Source organism: Sturnira hondurensis, unplaced genomic scaffold (assembly GCF_014824575.4).
Source record: "Sturnira hondurensis isolate 20B ecotype Veracruz unplaced genomic scaffold, ASM1482457v3 Scaffold0007406, whole genome shotgun sequence".
NCBI lineage: Eukaryota > Metazoa > Chordata > Mammalia > Chiroptera > Phyllostomidae > Sturnira > Sturnira hondurensis.
In genome coordinates, this window is record NW_028080037.1 from 10,699,518 (window position 1) to 10,714,541 (window position 15,024).

Here is a 15,024-nt window from a genome sequence, read left to right on the forward strand (position 1 = left end):
CTGACACTCTAACCATCTGAGCTACCCAACCATGGCCCCCTTTTCTCTTTAACGATATACTTAGACTTTCATTACTAAACTTAGACATTTTATTATTAATGCCTTATATAGTACTCCATATGGTGGTACTATAATTTTACTATTGTGCTGTTAATAGGCATTAGTGTTTATAATTTTTGTTACTATGACAAGGTTTCAAGAAAGATCCTTTTATTTATTAATTGATTTGGAGAGAATCATTATCAATGTTACTCCAGTTATTTATGCATTCATTGGTTGCTTATTGTATGTGCTCTGACCAGAGACTGAAACCTTGGCTTATTGGGTCAGTGCTCTAACCAACTGAGCTACCCAGCCAGCACATGCCATGTCTGACTCAAATTTTCAGTTGTTTTTCCAGGAGCCGTGCATCAGTATGGTGAGGTCAAAAGAACAGGGAATCTGAATGGGACTAGCTGGGAGAAGAGCTGCTCATATGACTGCTGAGAAATGGTCCTTGTTAGTCTGGGAAAGGTTAGTGGGATCCCCTTTGATCCAGCCGTTTTATTTAGGAAATGTAAGGGAAGAAGAAAGCCTCCGTGTAGCCACCAGGCAAGCACACCCAACCCTGACCAGCCAGTGAGGCAGGAGACCACTTCCGACCATCTTCTGAACCTGCCGTGGAGTCAAAGAAACTTTGGTTCATATGCTGGCTTTGCAATCCTGGCTCCATCCCTTAAAAGCTTTGAGTTTTTGGATAGGTCACATTACATGTCAGAACACGAGGTTGCACATGGGATACTTGTGAGGATTAGAGCTATTTTTAAGTCACCTGCCACCTATGGGCATAGTATTTCGTTTAGAGTGTGTTTTTTACAAATGGACGGCAAGATCTTCCACCAGCAAAGGGATTACAATCTACTGAAAGCTCAGATGATAGCATTTTTTAGTAATAACATATTTTTGAGACATAATGCTATTGACTATGTTTAAACATAAACATAACTTTTATGTGACACTGGGAAACCACACAATTTGTGTGACTACCTTTATTGTGATACTTGCTTTCTATTGTGGTGATCTGGGGCTGAACCCACAGTATCTCCAAAGAATGCCTGTTTAGGCATGTGATAAACAGTAACTAGTGCTGTTAACTAAGGTCACCATACACTGACTCATGCATTTTTCAGCCATTTCTGATCGGAGACTAGCGCATATTTCCAAGGCAGCCTCCTGACATTAGGGCTGCAGGACACTTTTGAGAAGTCGAGCAGAACTGGCCATCATGAAGACCACCAGATTCCTGCCTTGCCTGCATGCGTATTCAAACAGCAATAAGAATAATTCCTTCAGTTTTTTAGAAACAAATTGTTTAATGAGTGCTATCTGTTCATTACATGCTGCAGGTAGTAGAAGAGAGCCTTTTCCCTCCAGGAGCTTACAGTCTCATCAGAATATGATACTCATGAGGAATGAAAAATACAAGGCAATGCACTAGATAAAATAGCTGTCGAGTAAGCAGTCTAGACTTCAGAGGAGGAACGTTATCACTTTGAGCGAGATTGATGGGGAAGAGGGTTCCTGAGACAATTTAGAGCTTTGAATGACAGGTGTATTCAACAGCCACTGTCACAGCCTGTGCAAATCATCAATTTTAGCTTTGAGGGGGAATTCCCTATAGGCCAGGATATGTGCTTGGCATCCCCAAAATGAAGCTCTGATTACATTTCCTGTAGAAACACTATTTTACATTTATTTAAACTACAGTTTAGGCCTGGCTGGTGTGGCTCAGTGGATTGAGCGCTGGCCTGCGAACCAAAGGATCATTGGTTTGATTCCTGGTCAGGGCACATGCCTGGGTTGCAGGCTGGGTCCCCAGTGAGGGGTGAGTGAGAGGCAGCCACACACTGTTTCTCTCCCCCTCTTTCTCCTTTCCTTCCCCTCTAAAAAAAAACTAAGTCTTTTTTTTAAAATCCTACAGTTTGATGAATGGAGCTATGTTCTGGTAGGTAGATAGATAGATAGGATATATATATATATATCTCCATGACCTGAGAGTATGTACTCAGGTATGTACTGCTGTTGGGAAACTTCGTTCCACTGTTCTGAACAGCTAACTTACAAATGAGCTTTTGCAACCCCACCTGTCTGTGCATTAGAAACCACACTGGGGAGACACGGAAAGTTTTTGGGCAGAGAAGCAGTATCAAAATGTTATTTTAGGAAAGTAATCTGGTGAAAGCATGCAGGATGGATTTCAGCTGCAGAACTTTTAAGGAGGTTCTTGCTGAAGCCCAGGCGTGAGGTAACAGCAGGAAGGGACAGATGCAGAGGCAGTATGCAAATAACCACCAAAGCAGCACTTAAAAAAAATCACATGCCTGGCAACTCACTAGTTCAGTGAATAATATCATGTGGTTATGTGGTGCCTGGCACTGTGCTGGGCACTTAGGGTATCAGATGAGCAAAACAAAGCCCCGTCCTCATGGAAGCTATGGCTCCCTGTGTGCCAGACACTGGGCTGGGGATTTAGCAGCAAATAGGACTAAAATCCCTGATTGCATGGAGCTTCCGTTCTGGTACCGAATGCAAATAAATGTGTTTGAATTAAAAAAGGAAAGGGGGGCCCTGGCTGGTGTAGCTCAGTGGATTGAGTGCGGGCCTGCGAACCACATGATCACGGTTCGATTCCCAGTCAGGGCACGTGTCTGGGTTGCAGGCCGATTCCCTGCAGGGGATGCACGGGAAGCAACCATACATTGATGTTTCTCTTCCCCTCTCCTTCCCTTCCCCTCTAAAGATAAATAAAATCTTTAAAAAATAAATAAATAAAAGGGGACAGGAGTTTGCAGAGGTTAATAGGGACAGTGACACTATGGAGATGGTAGGGATATACTAGTCATTCAAGAAGTTTGGCGGTGAATGAAAACAAAAGAATAGGTGGTGAGAACAGTGGTCTTGAATGAATTTCTCAGGATAGCAGAGGCAGAGGGTTAGCAGCCAGGGAACGGTAAGGATTGAGCAGCAAGGGCTCAAGATGGGTTAAGAGCACCTGGAAGAGCTCCGCTGGTGGAGAGGGGAGTCTGGAAGTGCAGTGTCGCCAGCAGAGCTGCTAAGAGGTAGAGGAGAAGGGAGCCTCCAGCTGAGGCTGGAGACAGGGGGAGGTGAGGGAGACAGGGCCAGCAGTCCCTCGAGGGTAGCAGTGGGAGGTGAGGGACAGCACAGCCGCGGCTGGAGGGACCTGCGAGACCCAGGTTTCAAGAGCGGTCAGCAGTGGAGTCTGAAGTCCCTGAGAATAAGTAGCAAGAAAGGAAGCATGTGTTGCAATCCTAAAAGAAGGCAGGAGTGGATGTAAATGGGAATTTAGAGAGAGCAAGTGAAATGAATGACAGGGACTCTAAATGAGTTGAGCTGGGGCGCCGTCCCCCATGCTGGCCCAGGAGGGCAGGAACATAGGAATCTGCATCGGGGTCTCCCTTGATGGAACTGTAAACTTGCCCTGCCCTTAAGTACAGGTCTCAACATCAAATGGATATTAAGTACCTTGATTGTGGGGTCATCCTGGTATCCCCTGGGGCCTAACACATGGTAGGCACTGGGTGTCTATTGAATTAAAGTGAAGCCGTACACAGAACTTCAAGAGTTAGAAGGAATATCAGAAATAATATGATGGAACTCTCTCGTTTGCTTTACGTGAGGAAAGGGCCAAATTTGGGGTCTCTCAAAGTACAGTCTGGGGACTTTGGGGCTCCCTAAGCCCCTCTCAGAGAATCAATGCAGTCAGAAAACTCCAGACTGCTGCAGAACACTGAGATAGTGTTTGCCTTTCCCACTCATTCACTTACGAGTCTGCAGGGGGTGTTCCGGAGCCCACGTGGCATGGGACACTGAGCAGATGAACTGCAGAAGGGGGGGTCAGCAACCAGACACCAAACAGACGTGCAGAAATGTGAACTGTGCCACTCTCCTCACTAACGCGGTCTTTGTTTTGGGAAACAAGTTACATTGGTCATGGACAGTTCTTCGTACTGACAGGTCATGGATTTATCATTTTCAAATGAATTAATAAAACTTTTAAAGTTGACCAGTTTTGATGCCTAAGACAGGGTCCTCAATAATTCTTCTAAGTGTAAAGGGGCCCCGAGGCCACGGTGTTTGAGAAACGCTGGATTAGATATGGCTGCACCCCAGCTGCCCACCCCTTTTATGGGAATCTGCACGGTCAGAAGGGTCTCCTATAGCTTGTTGCCAGGCGCCACTGCTGAGCAGCACCAGGAGGTACTCCGTGTGTCCCACGCAGGACCACTGAGAAGAGTCCCGCCCAGAAGTCGCACTGTGGTGGTGGCCCTCAGACCAGTCTTCCTAGTTGCCTGAGCTTTGTCACCAGCAACACTGCCCGTGCCCCCGCAGGCTGCAGGGGACCTCCTAACAGAACCAAGGGCAGCTTGGAACCACCGGGGGAAGTTACGGCTCCACCTGTTTGAAAAGTGGAATCCAGCCCTGGCTGGTGTAGCTCAGTGGATGGAGCGCAGGCCTGCAAACCAAAGGATCGAGGTTCAATTCCCAGTCAGGGCACATGCCTGGGTTGCAGGCCAGTTCCTAGCAGGGGACGCATGAAAGGGAACCATGCATTGATATTTCTCTCCCTTTCTCTTTCCCTTCTAAATATAAATAAATAAAACCTTTTTTTAAAAAAGTGGAATCCAGTCACTCCACAGAGATGCATGCCAAGACCTTGGTTAGTGTCTTTTGTTAAATTCACCTTCCAAAATTATTTTCATGGAAAGGCCCTGGGGCTTGGTAACCAGAATATCAAGAAATATGGGTTTTTCCAGTTAGGCAGCCAACTAACTGGCTACACAACCTTAGAGATTCTCCTTCCCACCTGTACCTCCACTTTCCTCCTCTGAAAACAAGGATCAGTTCCTCTGGTCTCTCCCACGAGTGAGCCAGAGCACCACTGTGAAGGCAACAGTACGGCCTCCCCGCCCGGACACAGAGAAGGCCCACTGTGCATGCTCACGGGGCGTTTCGACAGTCAAACTCCCCCGAAAAAACGTAAAACGTTTCTGTTAGAATTTCAAACTTCAGGCTCAAAAAAGTTACCAACACATCTGTAAATCCTGGGCCCGGCAGGTTCACCCCAACGATGAGAGGGCTGTCCTGGTGACGCACCCTGGGTGGGAACAGGTGCCCAGCTGGTGTCCGGTTTCTCTGCTGACACCTCACACTACTCACAGCAGCTGCCTATGAGCACCTGTGTCCCAGCCCGGGCACAGTGCATCGTCATTCACTGCAGACAGGCCTGTGAGACTAGGCTGTCACTGCGCAGACACGAGATAGACGAGGAGCCTCAGGAACATGCTGTGGGTCACCTGGCTGACTCTGAATCAGTCAAGTTAAGGTTCAAACCTGACCTCAAAATCTGTGCAGCTCCACTGCACACAGTACACTATACTAGGACTCGAAAATATTTAGGACCTAGATCTTTTAAGTTTGGCTGCTTATTCTCCCTATTCTAATTTAGAAAGGCTTGAAGGCAATCTAAGACACATCCCCGCAGACCCATACTTACGAGAAAAACACTCCTAACTGCCAGCTTGTTTCAAAATCTGCCCTCAGTAAAGTGTCTCCAAGTCCCTGCAAATAAAAGTGCCCCTCCAGCATGTCCTGACACTCTCCTGAGCCCCTAACACCACAACAGTATGACTGGGGCAACTTAACCTGTAGGTTTGGTTCCCAGAAGGGGTGTGACATGTCACACTCTCCCACACTTTAAAGTAACCTTGACGCTCACATCCCAGAGGTCCCGAGGGTGAGCTGGAGGACTGAGAAGGCTGTTCCACCTCCCACAGGCTGGCTAAAGGCCTACCCTGTCATTGCCTGTCAGGACCATGGCAGAGAAGGAGGGGCGTCCTCCCTCCAGGGGGCCACTGAGAGTAGAAACAATAAATGTCTCTTCTAAAGACCTTCCCAGCAAGTGTCCTGGGAAGGGGGTGAGGTATTGCTGACCAGGCAGCAGAGCAGCCGCAGGGTGGCACCTGTGCACTCCCCGCCAGCGCGCCCGGACATGAAAGGCTCAGAAACACCGTTCTGAAGAATGAAAAATGCTCCTGCCTAACCAGCCAGCACAGAAGGAAGAGAAAGGCTAAGAATTTGAGCTCTGGGGGTGGACTGCCATTTATTAGCCATGTGACCCTGGGCAAGCAACGTCTCTCTGCCTCAATTTCCTCTGGGAAACACAAATAATAAGACAACCCACCTCATACGCTGAGAAGATAAAATGAAAAAATGCTAAATGTCATCTGTTATAATCCCTAAAGGACAACTTGGAGACTAAGAGAGTTTGAGAGCTTCCATTCCAAATTCCCCATTTACAGGTAACAAAACTAGCCAACTTGGTTGGCGGGCTTGCCCGAGGCTGCACAGCCATACCAACCACCAGGGCGGGCAGCACTGTTTCTGGTGCCAGGCGCCAGTTCCTCCAGGGTGTTTGGTCCAGGCTGACCAGGCCCTCCCAATGGCTCCACTGTCGCATCCAGGGCAGCCCTTCAGAGCTCACTTCCTGGGGGCCTGCACCCCTACTCCAGACTCAGGGAATGCAACTAACCATGCCCGGGATCCTCGAGTCACCCACCCACCCTGAACAGAGAGCACTCGTCCTCCTCCAGTTTCTAGAACTGGAACCTGGCGTTTTTCCTTTAGATTTTGTGAAATGTCTCCCACCTCTAAGGACCTCAGGTGCCCCTCCCAATGTGGCATCGAAGACCACCACAGGGGCTTAACAGAGGTTCCTAGCCTGTAGCCCCTCACCCCGAAACTTCACCTACCTCCCCACGGCTAACCGGCAGCGCCAACCACATACGCAGACAGCCTGCTAGACATATGCCCCAGGCAGCCGGGAGGACACAGATGACCATCTGCATCCCAGAAGCAGGGAACAGTTACAGTTGCTGTGGCTACCAAAAGCAGAAACCACTGGCCACTGTGGCTATGGAGACTGACCCGGCTGAGCTCTCGAGGCCCCTTCCAGCACTGGGACTCTACAAGTACGCTGAGCCAGCTGAGACCAGGCCTGCTGCAAGGAAATAGAAAGTCCTGTGACATGTGAGGCTTAGGCATCGAAAGCAAGAATTTCATCAGAAATATCTTAGGAGGTCACCTTGTCCTATCCACCAGAAGTGCTGAGTCACAGGGCTTTCTACCTCCGCCACATTAGCAATAAGCAAAGCCTGGCTGGTTCTGGTACGGTACTCTAGACCTTTTACAAAGGGAGTTCGCTACCACCACGTTTGACGTTTCTTCCTTTTACAGCTCCGATCCACAGTTTTAATAGAGGTTTATTTCGGACTGTGACCAGGGAAACAGCCCAGAAAAACTGGCGTCACTAAGCCCAGCAGGGCGTGTGCCACCAGACAGGACACAGGGATCACGAGCCTTCTAAGAACCAGGAGGAAGGAAGTCATTCATAAAGGAGCAGATGCTGAGCTCCACTCTGACTTCCTCTGCAAGTCCTCCGCCTGCAGGAATGGGGTTCCCACTCTGCAGAGGGCACAGCGAGCTCTTCGAAGCTTGGCTACAGAAGCTCCCGCCCCCCCCCCCCACCCGAGTCAGGACAGAGCAGGGAAGTGGCTCATTCTCCACACCAGGTGAGGTTTGCAGGCCTGTCTGCACACCTTTCCAGACCGACCCCAGCACAGAGACGTCTACAGACACCTACACGACTTCTGACAGGAAGCGAGAACACCCAGAGAAAGAGTGTTACCACTGCTTAATGAAAGAGCCGCCAGCCTGCCTTCCCTGATGCAGGAAGCCTCATGTTTAATGGGTGTTGGGACAGTTTTAAAAATCGGCTTATGTCAAGATTTAATCAAAGCCTTTATTAAACATTCCTCCTTCAAACAACCTGCCTTTAAACCTGGCACCCTTCCCCGACCTGTGAACTCCAAGGCATCAGGAGTATCATTTTCACCTGGCAGGTCAGATCTACTTGGGCCACACAACATGGAAAAGCCACACCAAGACACACCACACTGGGCAAACCTACGCAGTCTGGTGCCCCACTCAGGATCTAGGCCACAGGCTGGCAGCGCTGGCTCTGGAACCAGAGCTCAAGCCCAGAAGAAGCAGAGGCCTGGCCAGCTGTGCTGGCCGGGACGATCGGCTCTGGGCCTCCGTCTGGCGAGGCTCCCCCACCTGCTCTTTCCGCTCCAGAGGGATGGGAGAGGGTGGAGGAGGCCGTCTTCAGTCATGTGTGGGTTCGATTTAAGGCTCTGGCTGTGGTCTGTTGATATATTAAAATACTTTCTGGGAATGCCATCTCCTAAGCTCCCCGTTGGAACACGCGTATTTTCAAAAATGAAAACACCGAACAAAGAGATGGAGCCGAGATGCTCCCATGGGCCCAGGCCCCTCAGGTCAAAATGGTGTCGTCCACCGGCTCCGTGGAGTCGGCCTGGCTGGCCAGCTTCCTCAGTGACCTTCGGTGGCACTCGTTCAGCATCTCTAAACTGGCTGCATCCAGGATCTTGGAGAGGGACTGTGGAAAGGATGGAAACAAGGGGGCGGGGTCAGAAAACAAGGCTTCGGGTCTCTCCAACCAAAGACAAAAATGAGTGTTCACCTCAGAACCAGAACCAGAACCAGAGGGCGCCCGGGCCAAGCACGCTCAGAGGACCCCAGGGAAAGCCAAGACCCCTGCTTGTCGCACTCCCACACGGCGAGCTGTGGGGGCTCGAGTCTGCAGCGCCCTACCACTGGCCCAGGCGCGGGGCTGAGCGAACAGGGATCTGGGCTTCCACGGGCAGCTTGGCTGGCACATGTTTCGTAGGTTTGGGTGCCGCATGACATTTAATTGGACAAAAACAGGAAGAAAGGATTGTTCTCAGGCACTAGACCAGCCACCGGGTCACAGTCGGACCGTCCACACTCACGTACACAGGGGGGAACGGAGGAGCAGGCCGTCTGACACTGTCCCGCAGAAGACCTGCAGGACGAACCCCCAGGGCCCGGGGAGCGCTCCAGCCCAAGCTCTCACCTGAAACACCTCTTCGCCCTGCCTCATCTTCAGGAGGTTGACAATCGCCTGGTCACTGTACGCCCTAACGACGGTGTTTTTATCCTTGGTGTTATCCAGAAGAGCCTTCAGGATGGGTTTGATGGCTTGGGGGTCCAGGGCAGGCAGCGGGTCCTTATTTGCCCACCAGATCATCTTCTCGGCCACCAACCTGATGTCACTGGATGGGTTCTGCAGACACTGTGAAGAGGCACACAGGCTGTTTCAGGCAGGCACATCGGGTCTGTTTCTCAAAGAAGTCCCAGTTTCCCCCCGACACTCTCTCCATCACGGAAACTGACCTCACTGCTCCCTTTTGATGCCTTCCCTCCCGTGGGAAGGTGACAAGGTGGGATTCCACCTCATCTCACGCCACTTTCCCCTCTGCTTACTACTCTCAGCCCATGCCGGGCTTTCACTTCCTCAACGTACCATGCATCTTCCTGCCTCAGGCCTCTGCACTGGCAGGCCCCACTGTCTGGGATGTACTTGCCCCAGATTCTTGCTTTGTGGGTTCCTCTGCATCCACACTTCCAGTCTCAGCTCAAATGTCAGCCTTCAGAGGTCTCTCCTGACAGCCCCATTTAGGTTAGCCCACTACCCCCAGGCTCTCTGTGCATCTCCAACTTAAAGATCTCGCCTGCCTGGTTTGTCTCTATCCTTCCAGGGTCCAGCCCAGCCAGGGGTACAGTGGGCCCTCAGTAAACAAATGCTGATGAAGAGCTGCCTTCTGGGTGATGTCTGCAGAGCCCCTGAAAACACTCAGCAGGAATCTGGGGGTTTGCAGGGTGGGGGCCTCCAACCTTCGGGACTTCACTGCTGAAAGCAAGGTCCATGCACCAGCAATACTGCCACTGCCTGGGAACTGGCTACACAGGCAGAATCTCAAGCTTGGTCACACCTCTTGAAATGCAGCTTCTGGTCCTGACTGTGCGCACAACGTTTGAGAAGTGCGCTGTGTTACACCGGCTGCAGGGGCCCCACTGCCTGGCTTTCCGGCGTGTATGCCCCACAGCAGCCACGCTAGCAAGTGCCACGCCCTCTAAAGGGAAGTATGTCCCTGGTTTTACAAAATCAGGATGCTCAGGGAAAAGTGCTTAAAATACTCATTCTCAGCTGGGGTCACAGGTCTGTTTGAGAATCTGACAAAGGCTGGGAGAAATGCACACACAGCCACTCTGCGTTCTGTCCCTCAGGGCTCAGAGATGTGCTGTGGGCTCCCCAGTGAGAACTCCCCGAGCAGCCGGTCCAAGTGCTCACTTGCATGCTCTTTGGCCACAGGCCTGCCCATAGGCCGGGTGGGCCCCACTCACCTTAACGAACAGGCTGGAGAGTTTGGCAGGCAGCTGTCCTCCTCCCGTCTCAATGTGATGCTTCATCAGGAAGCCCATGCCTCGGACCCCGCTCACCGCAATGGGGATCTGTGGAGGGAGGAGAGGGCTGCAAAGGGCAGCATCCCGCTCCTTCCTTCCTTGGAGCAGCGGGGCAAGGCACAACCCCGCTCCCCAGGAATCCCCAGGCCCCCGGCTGTGCACCAGCAGCCACCCGACCCCACACCCAAGACTCCTCGACAACTCCTGCAGACAGGCTGCCCTGGCTGGAGGCGACAAACAAAGTCTACGTCACTGGTTCTGGGAACAGGGATCAGAGACTTTCTCCCTGGAAAGGACCTGTAGACGGTTCAACCCAAACTACTTTCTGTTTAGATGATGAAACTGGGGCCTGGGAGAGCAATTACTAGTCCAAGGGCACAACAAGTTACCAGCAAATGTAAAACTTGAACCCACGCCTCCGACTACCCAGCCAGGGAAGCTGCCCACCCCGTGCTGTGTCAGCGATGCCCTGTCTGGCTGGGGGAGGGGCGGCCTGGTCTGGCTGCCACATAGCCTTACCCTATCCGCCACGGCATTGCTGAGGATCATGTCCTGAACTTCGCTGCTGTATTTGCCTGTGCAGAGTCTGCTGGGGGCCACGTTCACAGCCACAGAGAGGGCCAGGCTCCGCCCATGCCGAACCATCCAGTCGATGCCAGACATGTCCGCTGAGTGGAAGGACACACTGGGGTCACCGGCACTTCACAGCATGTCCCCTCCAAGCCACGAGCCTGCCCCACCTCCAAGACTAGCGCGGCAACTCATCCTGGTGGGAACGCCAGTCCACGCTGCACGCGGGCCTCCCTGCCCACAGTGGCATGTTAAGGAGAGGCTCTCGCAAACCACTTCAGACTTCCAGCTGTGTCCTTCGAGTAGACACTCAGGGCTACAGGGGCACTGGAAACTTTTGCTTTAACAGCTGGAGTCCCAAGAGGGCAGTCCAGCTGCCAGAATGCTCTCTGAGGGGAAGGGGAGACAGATGTCCGCGGCTCTCTCCCAGGGCCAACAGGCTCAAATGCAAAGTCCCCAGTGCGCAAAACACCTACCCAGCAAGCAGTGCTGAAGAACGGTGCCCAGCTCCTCCTCAGTCAGGAAGGCACACAGCTCCCCGAGGCACCCGGCCGAGGAGATACGAGTGTTGTCCTGACAAAGCAGAGAAGGGCCTGAAAAGTGGTGCCAGCCATCCCACCAGCTCCGCGGTCACCTGGGCAACAGTGCCCAGGGCGGAGAGAGACAAGCAACTCAGGAACTCAAAGTGCTGCCCTTCCTCCAGGCTCTGGTGCCCCTGCTGCCCACCTGGGGCTGCCACTCACCACAAATGCCACCTGATGCAGAGTAAAAACTACACACCCAGCTGCTTAGCTATGCAACTCGTGTGGGCACCTGGGAATCGCCACTACTGCAGCAGTAATGACTGCATTTACGTAGCACCTTGCTTCTTAGAAAGTCTGAATGCTTCACACATTATCTCAAGTACTATGAACAGCCCTGAGAGGCAGGGAGGGGCATGGAGAGGGGAGGCCCCTGCCCACCCAGCTGGAGAACCCCTTGAGCTCTTACCCCCCCAACAATCTTGGGTGTCCAGAGGAATCACTGCTATCTCTCTACGTTGGTGTGCCACTGCCACCTATATTGGGGTTTGTCACAGGAAGTCACACTGAAGCCACTAATCAACGCAATAAGACAGGTAAAGGCCAAGCATCTTCAGCTGAAATCCAAGTCAGATTAACAAACAGCTGCTCCCCTAGTCAGCTAATGACGGGACAACGAGCAAGTGGATTTTAGGTTCTGTGCTGCAGTAACAACAAGTGCCAACCTGACGCACTTCCCCCCAAACAAACCAAACAACCAGCCAGGGACTCGACGACCCGTGGGGAGGCTAATGTCAGGGTGGTACCCTGGGTTGCCACTTTCGACCCAGGGGGGACTCTGAGTGGGAGGAGGGTGGTCTGTCTGCCGGCACTTTGGGCCTCTGAGCTCCGAGCGGAAGCCCAGGTGCCCAGCAGAGCTAAAGCTGGCTCTCTCTAACGCCCACTCTCTCCGACAGGATCTATTTTCAGCTCCATTGTGGTGAAATGCAAATTGGCTTAAATACTCACTGTTGCTTCCCCTGTCTAGGGCCCTGTAAAAACCCTGACTGACTGTGACTCAAAGAAGACAGCCTCCCTGGGGAGCCCCAGAGGAGGCGGACTGAAGCAGAGAGGTGGCGGCTGGGGGTCAGACCAGACCCGAGGGGCCGTGACAGGTGGGGCGGCAGCGAGCGCCAGCCTGTGTGAGGGCACGCAATGCAGTGCACGCGTGAGCCCAGAGGCCTTTCCCTGGAGACTGGCCCCACAGATGCAAGTTCAGCCACACAGCAGAGGGGAAAGAGAACATTCTTACCCACAGCCCCAGCCCCCGCTGGGCCTGCCTCGGTGCTGTGCAGCCAGTGGGTCGTTAACAAACGCTTCCAGACTGAGAGGAAGGGCTGGCTACACTCACAGAACTGGGACAGAACCAGGATTTGCTGGGCTCCGGCTCTGGGTCTGACTCTGCCACGGACTAGGGTGTGGGTGGACCAGGCAAGTGTCTCCCTCTCCAGCAGAGCTCCAACCTCCCACGGGGACAGACACCAGACACGTTTTCCTGAAGGCTGTGACCACATGTTACTCAGCTCTGGGCTCAGTCCTGCTCAGCAAGTGTTTTCTGAACCAACAAATGGAACTTTGTCTGACAAACGGGAAATGGGCAGAGAGGGAGAGTGACCTGTTTATAATCACAGAGTAAGCTCTCGAGCAACCTGAGACTTGAGGACCCTCCTTCCCTCACCCACATGTTAAGACAGCATCACCATCAGTCCTGCCACCTCATCCCTCCAACAATGACAGGGCAGTGAACCATAAAGAACAACGTGAATGTCAGGAATGGCGAGGACTATGGACCAGCCGGCAGCTGTACCAAGTGCTTCTAATGCAAAACAGAGCCGCCAACCGAAGGCCAGAGCCCACCAGTGCCGAGCCGTACCTCGTCGTGGCCCAGCATGCTCAGCAGGAGGGAGACGATGTTCTTCCGCATGGCTGCGTCCACCTTGCCCCCTGCTCCCTGGATCACAAACCTCAGGGCCTGCAGCATGGTGTCCCTGCAGAACCAACACACCCACTGAGACCCCCGCTCTCCTTCACGACCGCTCCTACCCCACAGGCCTGGCCTGGCCACCGCACCGCCCTGCCAGCCCCTCACCTGACACCCGGGTCCTCCACGACACGGATTCCATTCAGCAGCTCTGTAAAGAGAGGGTCCACCTTGATGTGGATGGAAATGAGCTTCCCCAGCGCATCGGCGGCCTTCAGGCGCACGCCCCGGTTGGAGTCCTGCAGTGCTTTGGTGAAAGTGGTCTGCAGCTGAGGCAGGAAGGGCTTCAGGGCGATCCCGACCTGTGGGAAAAACCCACCCCCAACAGCACGGCTGAGGTGCAGTCCAGGCATGCTACAGGCACAGAAGTGACGTCACAAACCAGCACGGGCTAGGAGCAGGCATCCCGTGAGACAGGAGAGCCAAGCGTAGACAGGTCATGCTCTGCCCTCTCTTGTTCTCAGTGCCCTTCACTGCACGGGGAAAAGCAGCAGGGGGAGGGGGAAGAGCACCACCACCAAGGGGGCCATCAGCTTGGCCCAGCGGAGACCTGTCCACGCGGGCCAGTGACTCGGAGCCTGTGTCTCCGAACGCGTCACAGAGTAGGCAGGCAGGCGCTGTCTGCACTGCTGAAGAACTGTTCTGGTCAAAGACGGGGACAAACTGGGTGCACAAGGACGGGTGCCGTCTACCGAGCACCTGACATTTAGGCCCCAGCACGGTCCTAGGAAACAAACCTCTGAAAGGCACCCCGTACACATGTGCGCCCCCTCCATGGGAAATCCAGTTTAGTCCCTGTCCATCTACAGAAAAACAGGTACACTAGTGGCAAAGCGCAGACAGGTCCAAGACTAAGGATCTCCTTATTGCTAAATGGGAAAGCCAGAACAGCTCTCTGCAGGAAATCCCAGGGTCAGCTGGCTGCAGCCTGCTGGGAGGCACACTGGAGCAGGGGCGGCAGGGATGTGAGGCCGGAGCCATCCGCCTATGAGGACCACCACACCCGTGGCCTAAGGGACAAATTCTGTGAGGGGAGGGCTCCATTTGTAGGCAAGAAAGCAAAGTGAAGATGATACCTAATTTTTTAAAAAGGGCTCAATTTTCTACAGATTGAGGCTGATGCTCACAACCCCATTTTTAGCTGGGAAGTTGCTCCCTACACATTTCTTCAAAAAGGAAAAAAAAAAGAATGCTAAAAACATTAAGCTCGCTTTTGTTTCCAAACCTCAAGTTATTCATTATTTTTTATAATAAATCTTGGTTCTGTTTATCCTTTTTTAAAATCTAAAAGGCTTATAATTATTGCCCCCCAAAACATCAGAAATGGTTAATATTTTGGATCTTTGCTTCTTACACTTTTGGCAAAAAGTAGAGTTACTTTAGCTGCTCTCAGAATTCCTTTTCATTCTCTCATCAGATTCTCTGCCTCTCCCTTTATGAGAGAAAGAATGGAATAACAGTGAAAACATACTCAAGTAACATTTTAGTTGTATTTACATGGCCCCA

At 52.3% G+C, this 15,024-nt stretch overlaps 1 protein-coding gene across 1 annotated transcript in view; it reads right to left on the reverse strand.

The window, feature by feature from the left end:
* Positions 1 to 7,838: 7,838 nt before the first annotated feature.
* Positions 7,839 to 15,024, reverse strand: part of GCN1 (GCN1 activator of EIF2AK4) — a 56,520-nt gene continuing 49,334 nt past the window's right edge. The window contains exons 52-58 of the mRNA XM_037052237.1: positions 13,627 to 13,820; positions 13,411 to 13,525; positions 11,454 to 11,550; positions 10,927 to 11,075; positions 10,348 to 10,455; positions 9,017 to 9,235; positions 7,839 to 8,518 (exon numbers count right to left, since the gene is read on the reverse strand). Of these exons, the coding sequence (XP_036908132.1) occupies positions 8,393 to 8,518; positions 9,017 to 9,235; positions 10,348 to 10,455; positions 10,927 to 11,075; positions 11,454 to 11,550; positions 13,411 to 13,525; positions 13,627 to 13,820 (1,008 nt within the window). The 3' untranslated portion in view covers positions 7,839 to 8,392. The remainder of the gene's footprint in view (positions 8,519 to 9,016; positions 9,236 to 10,347; positions 10,456 to 10,926; positions 11,076 to 11,453; positions 11,551 to 13,410; positions 13,526 to 13,626; positions 13,821 to 15,024) is intronic.